Here is a 19,004-nt window from a genome sequence, read left to right as displayed (position 1 = left end):
TCAATGTCAGAAGCATATATTGCTAGGGTGGTGGTCTGCTTTTTGTTACATGTATTGTATTTATGCTCCACCAGCTGTTTTTTTTTAAAAGACCATTTGGTTGAACCGATGTACTGTATATCAGATCTCTGTGAAATCTGTCGTCTCTCATTGGTATACTGTATACTCCTGGTGCGTTGTAGGTGTTAATGGCGTTCTTTGCCATTTCTTAATAACTTACAAACTAATGGGTTACACCTGTATGTTATTGAACACTTTCTATGAGTAGCAATTTCTTTATATATAGTCTTTAACCTTCAGTCATAATCAATTAGTATGTGCTGGTCTGAATCCTTACTTGCCTTTGTTAAGATTGGAACTGGTGTGATTATTCATTCTCTTAATATAATCTGCTAATCTTTGTACCACTGTTCTAGGGTAACCATGTGCCACTACTATTTCTTCAATATGTTTCAATTCTTGCAATGTATCAATAATGTTTGTGCAATGTGTGAATGCTCTTTTTGTGAGGGCTGTAAATGCTGCTATTTTGTATGTGTATGGATCATTTGAAGCTGCCGGTATGAATAATAATAGGTACCCTGGTTTATAATAAATGTCCATTTCAATTTGGCCCACTTTAAAGTAGATATTAAAAGCAGATCACCGCCCTAGCAATATGTGTCTGAACTGGTGTGGAAGCTAAATTACAGCAGGCCAATTTCATCAGATGCACCTTTCACACCAATCAGATCAAAATTTTGGTAGCTCACAAAATTTGTGAAGCCTAGCTAAAGGAATGTATCAATTTTGAGGAGGAGGCAAACATCTCTCATGCTTGGAGGCCCTTTTTTGATGATCCTGACAACATTAATAAGAAATAAAAATTAGTTACTTCTGTTAGGATTTGTAACAAAGATATTTGTTAAAAATTTTTTATGCTATTTTAATGTTCTAAATATCCAGTATGGTGACTTTTTTTTTTTTTTTTACTGTGTATGTATATCTCTTTAATCCGAATAAATATTACGTTCGGTAGACTATCACAACAGCTTTCAGGTTAGGTACTTCTTTTATTGTTTTTCCAAATGTATTTCGGGCTTATTTAATTTTTAAGCCCCTCTTCAGTGTAATACTAAAAAATTTAATAAAAACAATTAGTAATAATACGAATGTCACGCGTGTAGATCATATTTACAGACATAAAAACTATCATACCAATAAAAGGGGGGTGACACTTACTTTCCAATTTCTTTGTTACACTCATACAATACTTTTTGGTTCTGTTTGTTATAAAACTGTGGGTGTTTATCGTTAAAATGATTTCCATACAATACAACAACAACATTTACAAAGGTAAGTTTTCCTTTTATAAAAACAGTCGTAAAGTTACTGAAATGATAGTAATATTATTACAAATTATTTAACCACATTAAAGGTTATAATATATAAAAAATACATACCGACATTATTGTATTCCAACACGAACGAAAAGAAAAATTTCGGAAGTACAATTTTTTTTTTTATAATTTTTATAAAAAGGTTGTGTTTTCTTAAACGCTTTACTATTACTGTAATTGTAGTAATAGTTTATTACAAGTTACTTATATACAGTGAAATCAATTATTTAAAATACAAAGAGCATTTACTCACATTTAACGTTGTACAGTAGAGCATCGATTATCCAACCCCCGATCAACTGTCACGTCGGTTAACCGACTGCATTCTAGTTGGAAAATTCAGATGTCTGCTAGTGATGTGGCGCTACAATATTTGACTATGTCTTGGCTACTTTAATATTATTTTTGTTAAATCTTTGCGTGTTTTAGCTGGAAACACTGGCTTGACCATGAAAGGGAGGCCAGTATTTAAACCAGGCCTAATACACTATACTAATAATGTATTTTTTCATACTTTTTGGTTATCTGTTTTTTCAGTTATCCGACCAACCTCGATCCCCAATTGAGTCGGATAATTGATGCTCTACTGTATTACTTATCATTACATTACATTACGGTGTATGACATTTACATTACTTTTTACTTCCCTGTCATGCCCTCTATCATACTGTACCACTCAATTATTATGCCTTTGTGTCCTTTATCATAGCTTAAATTTATCTGTGTATACTAGTACATTTATCAATTAACAGGACTTATTATACTGGAAAATTATGGATGCAGATATTTAGTCTTGCAGATCAGAAATAATATTTTTTATTTAGTTCACCTGTAAAAAAAAAAAATTATTATTTCTGATCTGTAAGACTAAATATCTGCATCCATAATTTTCCAGTATAATAAGTCCTGTTAATTGATAAATGTACTAGTATACAAAGATAAATTTAATACTGTACCACTGTTGATCAATTTGCATACCATTTGAAATGTTTATTAAATTTTTACTATTAGATTTTATGATTTCAATATGTTCTTTTGTAAAATTACTTGTTACAAAAGAAAAAACAAAACCAAAAGTAAAATACATAAGCTTTCCATACATAAAAAATATGTACGAAAAAATTGATACAGAAATCCAAAAAATAACATAAAGCTTGCCCAAAACTATCAAAACTTAGAATCCAGATTAACTGCTAAACAAAGTACACAGAAACAACAGGTAAACAAAGATGAAATGAGAAATATTGTTTATAAAATACCCTGTACCTTGTAAAAATAATAGTTTTTATATAGGTGAAACTAAACATAAACTAAAAACACGTCTTAAAGAACATGTATCGGATCTAAAATATAACCGTCTAAATTCAGTTTTTCACGATCACTGTGTAATCAACAAATGTAATATTGATCAATCGAATACACAGATTTTGCATAACGAAAAGAAAACTTATGATTGAAAATTTAAAGGAAGTGTCGAAATAATAAAAAATAAATATCAAAATTGTATAAATAAAAACCTAAGTGTTAAAATTAATAAAAATTGGATGCGGATACTGTGATTGGTTGAATATTAGAAAAATTAAATGTTAATAAAAATCAGTTTGTATACTTTAAAGTTAGTTATTGTGTACACAAATCAAGGTGTATTTAATAATATATTATTGTTAACTCTTTTCAATAACTTATGTCAAAATTTCAAATGTAATATCAATGCCGATAATATATATGTAAATTAGTCAATCGGATGGCCGTGTCGGGATGGCAGTTTACAGAATGTGTCTAGAAGAATTGTAACGCTCAATGAAATTTTTATACTGTGTTTTACCTTGTTTTATTTAATTTTATAACTTGTTACTTTACCGCTGTTATTAAGCATAACTTTGTAAAACCAATCCTTGTTTCATCCACCCTGCAAAAGATATTTTACCTATATGCTAGTGCTTGGGATTTTGAGGTATGTTCCTTTAGTTTGTGATGTGTTAATTCTAGTATTAAGAGCATACGTTGATGTATCTTAAATGATGTTTTAATGTATATATAAAGTCGTTCAATAATTTTTAAAATTAAAGGAAAACAACCGTTCTGCTATGGCTGTCGTACGAGGACCGTATTTATAGATACCGTAATAATTGTCATGCACTTTTTTGTCTCATGCCAATCTGTTAAACGTTGTTCGCAGGTGTGTGTTTTAAACAGGTATGTTTTACCAGTCGCGAAATAATTTTATGTTCAGTTTATAGTTAAAATTGTAATTTCTTACGTTGCTTTATGCCTTCCTTTTTATGTTTAGTTAGCCAAAGACGGGCGAAGGCTCGAAACGCACATGTAAAATAGCGTACTAACTAAATAAAAATGGAAAACTCGCCCAGTGTTCATTAAGAAAATGCCACTTCATTGTGTCAGTATACCAAATATAAATAACAACACGGTTTTGATTGTACCAAAAAATGTTCTTTAAATTTACACTTGTTGAAGACTACCTATTCATTTATAATAATAAAATAAACGATAAAATAATATTAAATATAATAAATAATATAAATGAGGATATTAAATTTGATATAGAATTAGAAAAACATAATCAAATAATTTTTTTAGATATTACAATAACTAATGAAATTGATAAATTCTCATTTAAAACATAAAAAAAAAAGTAACATAAATAAAACCATCAATTATCACTCTTGCATTGCAGGAACTATTAAAAAAAATACCTACATGATCAGCGCCGGATTAAGCCTCTAGCGGGCCCTAGACAAAATTTAAATTGGGGCCCTATTTAAATAAGTTGCTTCTAAACAAATCTTATATAATGTGACATTAGCGTAGCTAGCATGGGTGACACCTGGTGCAGATATCGTGGTGTCACCCCAAGTCACACCGTAGTGTCACTCTTTTTAACTGTTTTATAAAACACTATTGAATTGTAATAACTTTGCACTCGAGCAATTGCCTACTTTGCCTATTCGATAATCCGGCCCTGTACGTGATGGCTTTAAAGAATATATACATAAGAACCACTAATATTACAGAATGTAAAACTGAATTAATGGAATTAGAGAATAAGTTTATTTTAAATAATTACTTTATGAATATTTTAAAAATTTTGCAAGAAACAGTATTATAAAAACAGATTTAATACTAAATATAAAAAAGACAAAAATTATAAAACCTTTCCCTACTATTACTCCAACTGCACTTAATATAAAACACAAAAAATACTTCGAAAATTTTTAATATGCAGTTAAAATTATCCCAAACAATCTAACATTTTTGGTCAACTTTATTGACCTTCCTCAAGATCGAACAAGAACTTGAAAAAACTCTATTGCCAAACATAAAATTTAGAATGTTTTAAAAATCCAAAGCCGTGCAGTCTCGGTTCGCTCTTTCATAGATGCATGTCGGCCCCTTTCCAAGCCGACGGCACCCTATAGGATTCTCTAAAATTAATACTTTGCTTTTTTTCACTGTATTTGCAAATATGCCAAGGCTCCGTATGCTTAAGCTGTCTTCTATTTGCCACTTTTTGTATAATTTCTGCACCGCCCCTTGCAGATCCGTCGGAGGTATCAATCAATTGGGACAGTGCAGAAATTACACAAAAAGTGGCAAATAGAAGACAGCTTAAGCATATGGAGGCTTGGCATATTTGCAAATACAGTGAAAGAGAGCAAAGTATTAATTTTAGAGAATCCTATAGGGTCCCGTCGGCTTGGAAAGTGGCCGACATGCATCTATAAAAAAGCGAACCGAGATTGCACGACTTTGGTTTTTTAAAACGTTCTAAATTTTATGTTTGGCAATAGAATTTTTTTGAAATAACAGTTCCTTTCCCTACTTTAATAGTAATTATAATAATTGTAGTAATATATTAAAAAAAGAAAATATTGTTTTGGCCCCATCTTTGACCAATAAAATTTCACATAACATTCATAAGGATAATAAAAATACAAAACTAATGTAGAAAAATTGAAAAAATCAGGAGTGGTATATAAAATTAATTGTAATTGCCAAAACCCAAGAGATTATAGGTGAAACTGGTAGGACTTTAGAGTTAAGAATCAAAGAACATGAAGCAGCAATACAATTAAAATATAATAATTTGCTGTGGTTTGATCATATAAAAAATAATAATTGCCAGATTGATAGAAATAACATAAAAATACTCCATTTCGAAAAAGACATTTACAAGCGTAAATTTAAAGAACATATTGAAATAATAAAATCTAATAGTACAAATTTCATAAACATTTCAAATGGTATGCAAATTGATCAACAATGGTACAGTATGATAGAGGGTGTGACAGGGAAGTAAAAAGTAATGTAAATGTCATACACCGTAATGTAATGTAACGATAAGTAATATAGAAACCAACTTTTAATTATACTGGAAATTATAATTAATATGAAAATTAGCACCTTTAATCATCCAGCACAAAATTTTTTGCTGGATGATTAAAGGTGCTAATTTTCATATTGATAAGTAATATAATGTTAAATGTGAAGTAAATGCTCTTTGTATTTTAAATAATTGATTTCACTGTATATAAGTAACTTGTAATAAACTATTACTACAATTACAGTAATAGTAAAGCGTTTAAGAAAACACAACCTTTTTATAAAAATTATAAAAAAAAAAATTGTACTTCCGAAATTTTTCTTTTCGTTCGTGTTGGAATACAATAATGTCGGTATGTATTTTTTATATATTATAACCTTTAATGTGGTTAAATAATTTGTAATAATATTACTATCATTTCAGTAACTTTACGACTGTTTTTATAAAAGGAAAACTTACCTTTGTAAATGTTGTTGTTGTATTGTATGGAAATCATTTTAACGATAAACACCCACAGTTTTATAACAAACAGAACCAAAAAGTATTGTATGAGTGTAACAAAGAAATTGGAAAGTAAGTGTCACCCCCCTTTTATTGGTATGATAGTTTTTATGTCTGTAAATATGATCTACACGCGTGACATTCGTATTATTACTAATTGTTTTTATTAAATTTTTTAGTATTACACTGAAGAGGGGCTTAAAAATTAAATAAGCCCGAAATACATTTGGAAAAACAATAAAAGAAGTACCTAACCTGAAAGCTGTTGTGATAGTCTACCGAACGTAATATTTATTCGGATTAAAGAGACATGCATATACACTATTTTAATTTTGTTATTAATTTAAATTTTTAGTGTTAATGTTAACATATAGATGTGATTTTTTTTTTTTAATAATTGTTTGAATATTTAATCATTCCAGTGATTTTAAAATTTAAAATTTTTCTAGTAGCATTCTAATTTTCTATCGAACATTTTGACCATTTTAATTAGGATTGGTTATATATATTATAAAATAACATTAACAAGCTAAATCTTCCCACAGTTGGTTATATATTAGAAAATAACATCAACAAAACCTTCAAAATTAAACCAGTAAATATATTTTAATATAAATGTGCTATGACATTTGCTGGTTTAATTTTGAAGGTTTCGTTGATGTTATTTTCTAATATATAACCAGCTGTGGGAAGATTTAGAGCTATTGGTAGATTACAATTGCCAGATTTATGAATTTGTAAAATTTGAGTTATGTTACTGTATATAAGAAAGAAACATTTGAAACAATATAAATTGCAACAGATTGTGTAAACCCAAAAATTCTATAAAGTAGCAGTTTCCTGTTTGCTAAGTGGAAGAACAGCTACATTTTTTTCAGTGAAAGAAATTATGGAATGAATTAGACTACTTTAGAGACCAGCAAAGATGATTGAACTTGCAAATGACTAGCAAGAATTATTAAAATTCTTAATATTTAGTATTTTATACAATAAGATAAATGTTCTTATGAAAACTGAAACTGTTTGATGAAGAGTTCATTGCTAATTTTTAAATTATTTTAGTATTATTGCTGAAATTATAACATTCACTTACAGGGTTTTATCTTGTTTGATGGATCATATTGATTTTGCTCAAATGAACGAAGAATGCAAAGAAAGACTGTTTGAGATACAATACTTTATGGCAAGAGATTTTAAGTAAGTCTTTTGATTTTTATTATATAATTTAAATTTAAAAAAATATTTTTATCTGGCTTCTAAGGAATGCAATTACAGGTATCTCTCATATAACACAGTAGTTACATTCCAAAAAAGTGCCATGTTATGTGAATCCATGCTATATGAAACAAAGGACTAATGCAAAGCATAGGATTATGTTCCAGAAGTTAACAAAAGTATACTATTTTTTTTGTTTCTAAGAGAGATACATTTATTAAAAGCAATCAATAATTAATCACAATTAAAATACTGTATTATGTGTTAGTATTAATTTTAGTTAAACGAGAGCATTTTTTTTTTACAAAGTATCATTGTCATCTCGGCTTTTTTGTTGATCTCGATCGGAAGTATTGGCAACATTTTCGTATTTTTTAATTTTTATCGTAAAGGATGTTTATGGATAACAAAATAAAAACATGTTGTTAATCAGGTCGCATTTGTTTACTCAAGTATCAAGTGACTTTTTTCCAGGGTTTGTGTTCGAATATCAAATTGTTCAAGTATCAAGATATCACCATACTTTATTTGTCATATTTACAAATAAAGTTTTCATTTGTAGGTTAAATATTACTTATGGTAAAAAAATTTAATAATACAGTCAAACCTGTTTTTATGCGCTCTTTTTATGTGCGATTTTTTTAATGCGAATTTTTATTTGTGCGGTATAGTTGGCGACTAGTCTCGTGCGATTCGTCATGTCTTACGTTGACTTATTATAGCTAAATAAACTTATTATAGCATAAATGCACTTATTATAGTAATATTATTGCATGAATATGCGAAAAATGAAATAATTTACTTTTTAAGTCAACAAAACACCACCTGGACAAAAATATGTAAAACAGACGATAGACCAGACGATGCAGTCAAGTGCTGACATCTGTTGTCAATAAATTCTATTTCGTACGGTTTTGAGTTATTTTCTATGTGAGACTTTTTTTTATGCGGTCCCCGTTGACCGCATAAAAAAAATATTTTTTAATTGTGTCGCGAAAACTATTATTTACAGCCATTCGTGAAGTTTCGTGAGATTTTTTTTTTATGCGTTTTTTTTAATGCGGTCCCTATCCCCCGCATAAAATCAGGTTTGACTGTACTTATCTAAAAATGTTTAAATGAAGTTTACTAAATACGAAGATTAATCTATAAAAAGAAAACACGGCGACAGTCTTAAGGGCTAAAGTCTGAAAGCAACGACGACAACACCTGGTATGCAATTTTTGTCTTTCTTGTTCTATTGATTTTCATTAAAGTAAACCTGACAAAAAGCACAAAATATTTTGAAAATTTCGATATTCTAAAACCCGTGGGTGAATTTGAGGTGACACGCAAGCTTACTTGAATAAAAAAAAATAGCGAATATTGAAGTTTATACTTAAAAATTGTGAAGTTTTGGAGGAGGATTTCCAAAACCATGTTAAAGCGAAACCATGTTGTAGAAGTACCATGTTGTACAAGGGATACCTGTATATTTTATAGTATTAAATATCTAACTTAAATGTTATGTATAACTTACACAAACAAATGTATTATTGTACTGTACATTTCAACAAATCAAAGTTATTTTATTTTAAAAACATTTAATTTAAATAAGTTTGATGTCTTGAAATGTATGGAATTGATACAAGGTGATTATTATTTGTATTACTTCCTTTTTTCATTTTTATTAATTCTTTGGTTTATAATGATTGTAAATTGTAAACTCCTTGAAAATACTTAAGTGAAATTTTTAGGATCTCAGGAAAAGGCTGATTTTTGTTTTTTTTTTTTTGCATTTTAGTCTGTTATATTTTATAACGGAGAGTGAAAATTGTATGTGAATGGTAGGTGCACATAAATTTACTGCCTGCAATTTTTTGGAGGAGTAATGATTTCAGGCATGTATGGAGACATTGTTACAGTGATTAAGGCAGTTTTTTTGTAAACCATAGCTCAAGTAGCATACTTTATTTATTAATGAATTTCATTTCAAATGCAAACAAAATCAGTTTTCTTACCATTCGTAACAACCACAAATGGGGTGTGCATATATTTATTGCCACAGGGAAGGTAATTTGATTAGTTACTTTTTAGTTTTACCTTTGTATGTTGCTCTGTTTACTTTTATTTTTATTTTTTACATATTCAAGAATTATTTAATTTAAGTTTTTAAAAATATCATTGTTCTATTCAAGCAATCCAAACACCATTGTATGGACTCTGACTCATTTGCAGATTGAAAATGTTAGTCCAAAAGTCTTTATTTCAAATTAAATCTTGATGGAATTCAGTTAAGGTGTTTTGATAGTTGCATTTGTAACATTGTCTCTTGTATGACTAATTAGATCAAAAGGTATAGTTTAATACTATTATGTTTATTCAAATCTGACTTAAGTTTTTGACAGTAATGAGTTCTGTTATTCTGAGAGAGATGTTTTGAATTATACACATCATCTCTCTCTTTCCATGTGGAAACTGCTTTCTTATTCAGAATCAACTGTTCTGTCAAAATGTAGTCATTTCATTTAAAAGCTTTCGTACGCTCTTTCAGTCTATTTCTAGATGTCTTTACATATTTTCAGTTTATTAGCTGTTTTTATCTATCTGTAGTAACATATTTTATATACCTGATTTTTTTAGTTTTAAAAATGTTTTTCATTTTAATCAAGTTGCAAATAGTTTGGGAGTCACATTAGCATTCATTAGGATTCTCTCTAATTCTCAGCTGTATACAATTCAGAACAGCATTGTTCATTGACACAAAGATTATCATCATTTAAGTCTTAGAAGAAGACCGAAAACGTTCGTTTTTTTGAATTTGCACCATTTTGCTGTGTGAATACCATGATAAGAGTTTTCACAGAGAAAAGCAGTCTTTCAAGGTAACTTTTATGACATTCCCATGGCTGAGAAAAGTTCTTCAAACTGTTTTCTGTATCACAGTGTAGTTTAAGAAGTGAGAAATGCTTTTGAGACAAGGCTTAGAACATTTTTACCAAACATATGCATTTACCAGAAGTTTCATTATAAGCCCTGTGTACAGTTAATTGGTCTCTGCATTTTATTGTTTCAGAAATGCAACAAAAAATGTGGGTCACAAAATTGCCAAATTTATTATATTTAATGGGTTAATATTTATTAAATTTATTATGTTTATTGCAGATTAATTAATATAAATGAGTTCATGATGATTTAAATTACTATTTTTTTTACTTTTTAGACTAGATCCTATTCTTTATAAAAAGTGTCATAAAGAAGCAATTCAGTATTGTCATGCAAAAAGGAATTGGCATGACGATCCTTCTAATATGGATCCAGAAAGAGGGCCCATTGTTTTACCATGTTTATATCGCTATGCATATCATCCGGATAAAAATGTTAGGGTAAGACTCAAATTGATATTTTTTCAAAGTTGCATTATTGTTTTTAAAAAACAATTTAAAATGTGTGATATGTGATATATAAAATTTATATATAACTCTGCATAAGTAATCCAACTAGAATATATATATATATATATATATATATATTTTTGTGTGAGTAGTAATAAACAATATGAACCTAAAGAATATCCTTTAAAGGAGGATGCACGCATGCGGCGCGGCTGTGAAAAGCGGTGTCACGAACATATCTTCGCCATGCGGCAGCACAACCACACAAGTGACAATCCACTTACATTTCTGCACGTGCTTTCAGTATTCAAGATGGCGAACGATACCGACATTGCCGCTATCCACGTGTTTACAAATTTTTTTTTGTATGGCACTTGTTTTATTTAGCTAGAAGATTTTGTCGAAGATTTTGGATTAGAGATATTTTCTTGGATCGAGAAAGAACTGGTGTACAAAATAGGCTTATTCCTCGATTAAGATCTCTCGATAAAGAATACTATTTCGAGTAAGATTCGGTTGTTTGTTCTTTGAATTAAATTATATGTGATTGTTTGTGTAGAATTGGTGTTAAATTTATTATCCTTTCCTCTTTATTCTGTTATTTTGTTATCTCGGTTAATCGCGTCAAACTTTCTGCCATTAAAACACCACGTGGTTGTATTTTCTTACGAGACTACCAGACAAACTGCTATTGGCTGATAGAAATGCGTCTTGGCGGTGACCGCCACCAAAGATAGAATTCAACCACTTTTGCGGCACAAAATCGACTTCTGCGGCGAGAAAAAGTGACGTCATTCTGCTGCTTTTCCTTGCCGTGCCGCACGTGTGCATTCGGCTTAAGAGTTCTTTTTTGGTTAAGATAAGCTTGATGTTTTGAAACAGCACCCACAAGATTTTTATTATTGTTTTCTACATTTTGGTTTAAAGCACCAAGCTCACCTTTACCAAAGAAAAACTCCTAAAAAAATTTGGCTGTGTAAATTGTCATAATTTTTTACTTGGTGAAATTTTTTACATCTCAGATGTTTGTCTTTGGGTAGACAAATATCTACATTCATAACGAATTATTTTATTTTTTAAATCTGAATTTTGACAGTTATCTGATATTGTTGTAATTGAGTTTTGATAGGAAAAGATATAATAATAATTATAATTTGTAAAAGTGTGTTGATGATTTTACATCATCTATGTAAATAATTTTTATTTTAAATATTGGTGTTAATGCTTGTATTAAATATTAACTGTAGTTATCTCCGGAATGCTTGTACGAAGTGAGACGAGTCATGAGACAACGAGCAATAAGTGTGGATTTGCACCCAGAAATTGAAGAACCTTGTATTCGAGATCTTCCCAAATTCTGCAACAATAATGTTGAGAAAGGACAGGTATGCCGAATTCCTTTAATTTAATAAACTCTAATGTTTTTAAACTTCAGATTCCTAGCATAAATTGAAGATTAAGAAAGATTAAAATTTAACATTAAATTAAACATTAGGATATTAAAATATAATACAACAATACAAACTTATCAATAAAAAGTTATTCACCAAGAAGGAGGGTGTTGGAATCAAATGAAACTTTATTATTGCAAGTATAATGGTAATAACTAATGCCAATTTTATAGCAAAGAGATAATTTCTGATGAAACAACAATACAATTTAAATGAACTTTTAATAACTGTTTTTGTCTGTAAATATTCAGCCATCAGTGTTGTGCATTAGTTGATTAAATTTTCAATCACGATTGAAACTGACCAAATAAACTAGGCACCACTAATTTAGTCATTAGTCATCAATCATTTTTAATATTAATCTCTGAATTGAATTTTGATTAGTAGAATAATTTTTCATTTATGACTAATAATGAATGACTAAACTGATGTCTAATAGCCTCATGGCAAACTTTTCCATGCACCTCATAAAGAGGGATGTATAACCTCATTTAAACTGGCATACCAGCATTTCCTGGGATAAACCAGCAAGCCAGTTTACCATATGTAAATATCTGATTTCCTGGTCTCCCCCAGATAGACTGACATACTGGACAACATGAAAATATGGCATTATAAGTTTTGTTTTTCCAACAATTGTGTGAACAACTACTGTGCTGCGATCTGGAAGCTTTTCATTTTTGAATTTCTTCAATGGTTTGAATTTATAATTTCTGTTCTGCATTCTATGTTCTTTGTGAGGATGTTCATTTTAAACAGATGAAAACATTTGTATTAGTAAACCTTATAATATTGCTTTATATATGTCTAATGAAGTCAAATGTCCAAATGAATGTCGGTTCTGCAGTCTGATGTAACAGTTTGGCTTATATGTACAAGTCAACTTTGATCAAGTTGACTTGTACAGTACATTCTTCTTCCTTGCATGTGTGGCCAGTGCAGTGTTGTTTATTTTTTTCAAATGTTCTATTGAAGTTCCTTACTTTTTGTGGCTAAATTCCTTGTTGTTGCACTGACATAAATTTATGAGTTGTTTACCTTGTAGTCATAAGGCTGGAGTACAATTCTGGCCCAAAAGTGTCCTTGATCTTGCCCTTATCGTTTCTGATCAATGAAAAAACAGTAGGAGGTCTCTTGTAAATAATTCTGATAAGTCATTTTGGCAACTTCTTTATATATTTGAACTAGGGATTTGTTGTACTGTACTTTACCCAATTTTCCCTCTGGCCTGTTATGCAATATTTTTCCAAACTTGTGTTCACACATATTACTTATAAATATCAATAACCAAAGCTTGTTATATAATAAACACCCCAAATGATATGCCAAATTCTCGGGCTATGTAAAGGCTATAATTAAACTAGCTGACCCGGCCACGCGTTATTGTGGCTCAAAATGTATCTATTATAAATGTATAACATTTCCCCCGTGGGGTGAATTTCAAAAAATCCCTTCTTAGTGTACAATACCCTAAAACTAAGGGTATTATTTTCACCAGTCCTCGCAAGCCCAATCTCTACAAAAGGACTCCAACCATCAAAATGGACGGGCACTCAATTAAAATTGAGAAAACCCTAAAATATCTGGGAGTCACACTAGATTACCATCTCTCCTGGGAGCAGCACATCAAGTATATCTGCGACAGGGTCAGCCTCATTTTCCACTCCTTTACCAGGGTGGCCAAAAATAGCTGGGGCCTAAACTCAGAAGCTATGAGTATAATTTACGACTCAATTTTCGTCCCTATCATCACTTATGGGTGCGGCACCTGGGGAGAGGCTGCTGCCAAATCCCACCCACGTCGAAGGCTCATCTCCGCCCAGCGGACAGCCCTGCTTCACATCGCAAAGGCATACCGTACCACCCCTAATGCCAGCCTTCAAGTAATATGTAAAAAGCCTTCGATTGACAAAGTCATCAAGCTATTCAGCGACACATGGAACATCAAGTGGGGCAACGACATCGTCACCAGTACAGGTATAATTCGGGCCAACATGCTCGAGCGTCCTATTGACTTTTGTAAATCACCTTACCCGAACGAGTTAACTAACCTCTCCCACAACTCTCATTCTGAGCCTTCAATAAACATCTATACTGATGGGTCAAAAAGTGATAATAATGTGGGCTGCAGCTTTGTCGCCTATCAGAACAAGATGGAGATCTTTCATCACAGAGCCTGCTTGTATGGTAGCTGCTCTGTCTTCCAGTCAGAGCTGCTTGCCATCAAGTTGGCCATCAAGTGGTGCACCACGAACTACCATAACCTGAACGTCACACTCCATTCGGACAGTAACTCTGCTGTTTCCCTCCTTTGTCGCAAGAATCTCCACCCCATCACACAAGAAATCCACGAGGCCGTCAAATACACTGATAACTCTATTAGTATTACCTGGGTACAAGCCCACCAGGGCAACATCAGGAACGAGCGGGCAGATGCCCTGGCCAAAGCTGCAGCCACTGACGATACCTTACCAATTGACTACAGTAAATTTAACTTACATACCATCAAAAAGCTACTATGGACCGATCTTCACACCAACTGGCAAAACGACTGGGACTTAAATCAAAATATTACATATAAATTTTTTCCGGATATTTCTGCAATATACTCTTATAGATGGATCACACCCAACTTTCAGCTCACGCAATTTCTGACCAACCACGGCCACTTTCACTCGTACCTTAAGCGTTTCGTCAACCCACAAAACAGTGGCCTCTGCCCTATTTGTAATAAGCAGGATGGCAGCCTCCATTACATTCTAGACTGTGTCATGCTGGAGCCTGAGAGATCACAGCTTCGCATCCTCATCAACCACAAGCATGGCCACTGGCCAAATAATAATCACGAGTTTTTGAGTGATCTGATAAACGATATGGACACCTTCAATCAATTTGTACAACTCATCTACCAATACAACAGGAGGACTAACGTCCCCACTAGTAACTCAACTTCTAGGTAATATGTAATTCAGTTTGTATATACTGTACAGCCTCCCTTCCTGCTAATGCTGCTACATTTATTGTCGTATTTACCAGTACTGTGTTTTTTATTCTTTGTACTCTGCTTCCATCATTTATTCATTGTATTTTATATGCTCTCCATTGTACATATACTGTTGCTCAAATATCAACAATTAATTGTTACTCCATATATGCTTAATCATTCTACAACTGTATTTGCCTATTCTATGGCTATACTGACATGTTTTGTTCTTTTGTAAATGCCATGTATCATAAGTACTATTGCATTGTATTCACTAATTGCCCATTGCTTACTGTATCCACTTCAAAGTCCATATATTGCCCGTGTTTACTTAATTATGGGAAATTGTCTATTTGCAATCTGTTTTCTGTAACCCATGTCCAGTTATGCCTAGCGGTGCTGGACATGCATTTTTTATGCATTAATAAAATAATTGAATTGAATTGTACAGTACCCTATTAAAACGCAATCAAAAACACGTCTAAAATAGTATAATAAAAGCAGAGTTCTTCACAGTAAGCCTTAATCCTGTCCCTCTCCCCCCAGTAGGGGGAATTTTGACATGTATATTATATAAAAACACGTGCATATTCAAATGCAACGTTGTGTCAAAATTTCAAAGGAATCGGTACGAACAAACGAACGTTATATTTTATTTATATAGATAGATAGAAAATGATCTGCTTTAGTCCATTCTCACAGAAAAGCATAATGCCTCATAGAAAAGCAAATTTAAGTTGTCGGAAGTTAGCACCATCTGTTGGACATGAAAGCCTTAATCCACATATAAAGATATTTTTGAAATGGGGGGTTAATGATGGTCTTCACATATGCCACAAACCTTCGCAGGAGTGTATTAAACAACTTCCCAGAGTTTCATGGCAATCGGATAAATGGTGTGGTAATGCATGAAGGACAAACAGACACACAGACATACATTCGTTTTTATATATATAGATAATAGAAATTAATTAATTTGACTACAGGTAGGCAGTTATGCTTCCATCTTGTATTAAATTTAATAATCATAAATAGTTAATTTTTAATTCAGACGTTTCTAAAATTTAATACGAGATGGCAGCATAACTGCCTACCTCTAGTCAAATTAATTAATTTCTATTATTTAATTATAGTCTTTACATAGCCCAAGAATTCGGCATATCGTTTGGAGTGTTTATCAAACATTGTCTGTGATTTTTTTTTTGTTTTTTTTTTTTTTTGTGTCTTCTGCAAATTGAATTCTCATTCCACGTTGGTTCATTTCATGCTAGAAGAAAAGATGATGATGATTCACGCTCCTTAACAACGTATATTGTACAATTTTTTTTGAATAACCATTATACATTAAACATTTGAGCATTTCTTCGGCGTGGAACACATTATCGTATTTTACATCAATTTCTATGGGAAAAATTGTTTCGCTTAATGAGTGTTTTGCATTACGAGTAAGACTCTGGAACAAATTATGCTCGTTAAGTGAGGTTCCACTGTACTTCGTTAAAAAGTTTTTTAAAAACTCCTAACTTATGCCTTAATTTTACATTTTTGGTATTCTGTTTATTTATATTATTACATGATATATAATATTATATCTGATTTATACAGATATTTTTGTTTTGTTATATTCTTAATCTTCTGTTATTTTTTGTATTTAAATTTATATATTCTATTTTAGAACACTATTGTTCTAATTTTCTCCTTTAATCCGAGGCTGGTCTATCGAATAGGTTGAAAACATTAGTTTACATTTAAATAAATTATCTCAGCAACTTTATGGTCTTTTAATTATTTGCTGAGTGAGTTTTGTTAATTGCTGGATTTATTAAAGTTTAGTTTATAAAAAACAGTACTCGCATCAAAAACCAATAACCGGTGCGAAAACTTCCAAAAATCAAACGTTTTCGACTCCCCTTCTGGGATCTTTGTCAGGCTTATTTATGTTTTCCATTGAAACCGGATTCGAAAGTTTTTTCTTCCTTTTTTTGCTTCCTTTTTATGCTTCCTTTTTACAAATTATTTGGACGGAAAGCACGCTGTAGTTTAAAAAACCTTCAAATCCGGTTTCAATGGAAAACATAAATAAGCCTGACAAAGATCCAAGAAGGGGAGTCGAAAACGTTTGATTTTTGGAAGTTTTCGCATCGGTTATTGGTTTTTGATGTGAGTACTGTTTTTTAAACAACCCGGTGTGCTGAGAGAATATATTAGGGTTTAGTTTATTTGTTTAATTAAGGTAATCATTTTGTAAAAATTTATTAATGCATTTCTCTATTCTCTATCATTTATTCTCATTATTCTAATTATACTTTTTGTTATGTCCATCTTAAAGATACTCTCTTTAACATGTAGTAGCACTTGCGATCTAAGGTTTACAATTTTTTAGGAGTCGACCATTTTTCACATATTTGCTAATGGCTAGATTCATAGATTTTATGAATAATTGCTGATGAAAAGTTTTTCCTTCTGTAATCTGCACATTTATTTAAAATAGTATGGAATGCTAAACTGTCAGTTGCAACAACACAAAACAAGTGCAATACTAGATTTTGTATTGGCTATCATGAATCAGGCATAATGCTTATCACAGACATATTACAATTTACAGTATTATTATTCTTCACTGGATGTTGCTCACATCAGTTTTTATTGATAGCAAACAAAGTTTGCATATGCAAAGAAATAATCTATATTTAAAATTTTATGGGCTGACAAATAATTGCAAAAATTTTATGGGCTGACAAATTAAAGTTTATGATGAGTTGTGAGATTAATGAGTTGTAGTGAACTCAAGCCAATACGATCACCACTGATGATAATACTTAGCAAACATTGTAAATAATATTGAAAAATCAATAAAAGTAAGGACATGGAGGCAAAAAGAAATATTGAAAAATTATTCACATTTTTTCAATAGAGAATTGCTAATTATAGAATTTACATTGAAAAACTATGATTCTACATATAGCTTAAAGGTTTTGATTTGTCAAATGACAGAATGAGAAAAATTTTGTTTCTTAATGTGAAAATTGTTTCTCATTGAAAGTATTGTAATTGTTAGTAAGTAAAGTAACACAAAATAATTTGTGTAAATTTTAAAATAATTTTAAATAATTCAAAATAAAAATTCCACAAAGCTGATGAATTACCAATGATTGCCTAAAAATCAGGCTATAAATTGGCTAATTAAATGATAGATATAAAGTAAATTTGTTACTAGAGGTAGACGTTAGGTACCATCTCTTATCTAAGTTAATAATTATAATTTTAAATAAATTTAGAACCTTTAGGCGATCGTTGGTAATTCATTATATACTCATTGGGCTTAGAGATGTTTACTTATATCCATAAATCTGTTTACATCATATTCTTTCATAAGATATTCTAAAATTTTAGTTTTATGTAAACACTTTTATTTATACAACTATTTGTTTATACAGTATTTATTTGATTAATTAATTTATGTTATATTTAAACTAATTTCATTGTTAGCAAATTGTTAATTATATATTATGTAGGAAATTAAGTATATATACAATTAATTATTGAGTTTTTACATAATTTATAATAATTTTATAATTTTAGGAAATGAATTGTCTTCAAAAGAATTTGGATAAACTTAGTGCCAATTGTCAGAAAGCAGTATCAAATTATACAGCAGAAGAATCAGAACACTTAGAACTAAATTATCCTTTATATCACGCTTGTAGTACGGTTTTATCCATTTTTTGTAATGTAAGTTTTAACTTTAATTTTCTTAAC

The 19,004-nt window shown here is 30.7% G+C and overlaps 1 protein-coding gene across 1 annotated transcript in view; it reads left to right on the top strand.

Annotated features, from left to right (window-relative positions):
• The window catches only part of Glg1 (golgi glycoprotein 1), a 171,409-nt gene that overhangs the window by 70,776 nt on the left and 81,629 nt on the right, over positions 1-19,004 (top strand). The window contains exons 9-12 of the mRNA XM_067289283.1: positions 7,318-7,419; positions 10,640-10,802; positions 12,059-12,196; positions 18,828-18,977. Coding sequence (XP_067145384.1) covers positions 7,318-7,419; positions 10,640-10,802; positions 12,059-12,196; positions 18,828-18,977 — 553 coding nt within the window. The remainder of the gene's footprint in view (positions 1-7,317; positions 7,420-10,639; positions 10,803-12,058; positions 12,197-18,827; positions 18,978-19,004) is intronic.

Source organism: Centruroides vittatus, unplaced genomic scaffold, assembly GCF_030686945.1.
Source record: "Centruroides vittatus isolate TY-2023 unplaced genomic scaffold, ASM3068694v2 contig_1343, whole genome shotgun sequence".
In the NCBI taxonomy this organism is placed as follows: domain Eukaryota; kingdom Metazoa; phylum Arthropoda; class Arachnida; order Scorpiones; family Buthidae; genus Centruroides; species Centruroides vittatus.
The sequence above is the reverse complement of the archived record's forward strand: the minus strand, read 5'-3'. Positions and strand labels throughout refer to the sequence as shown.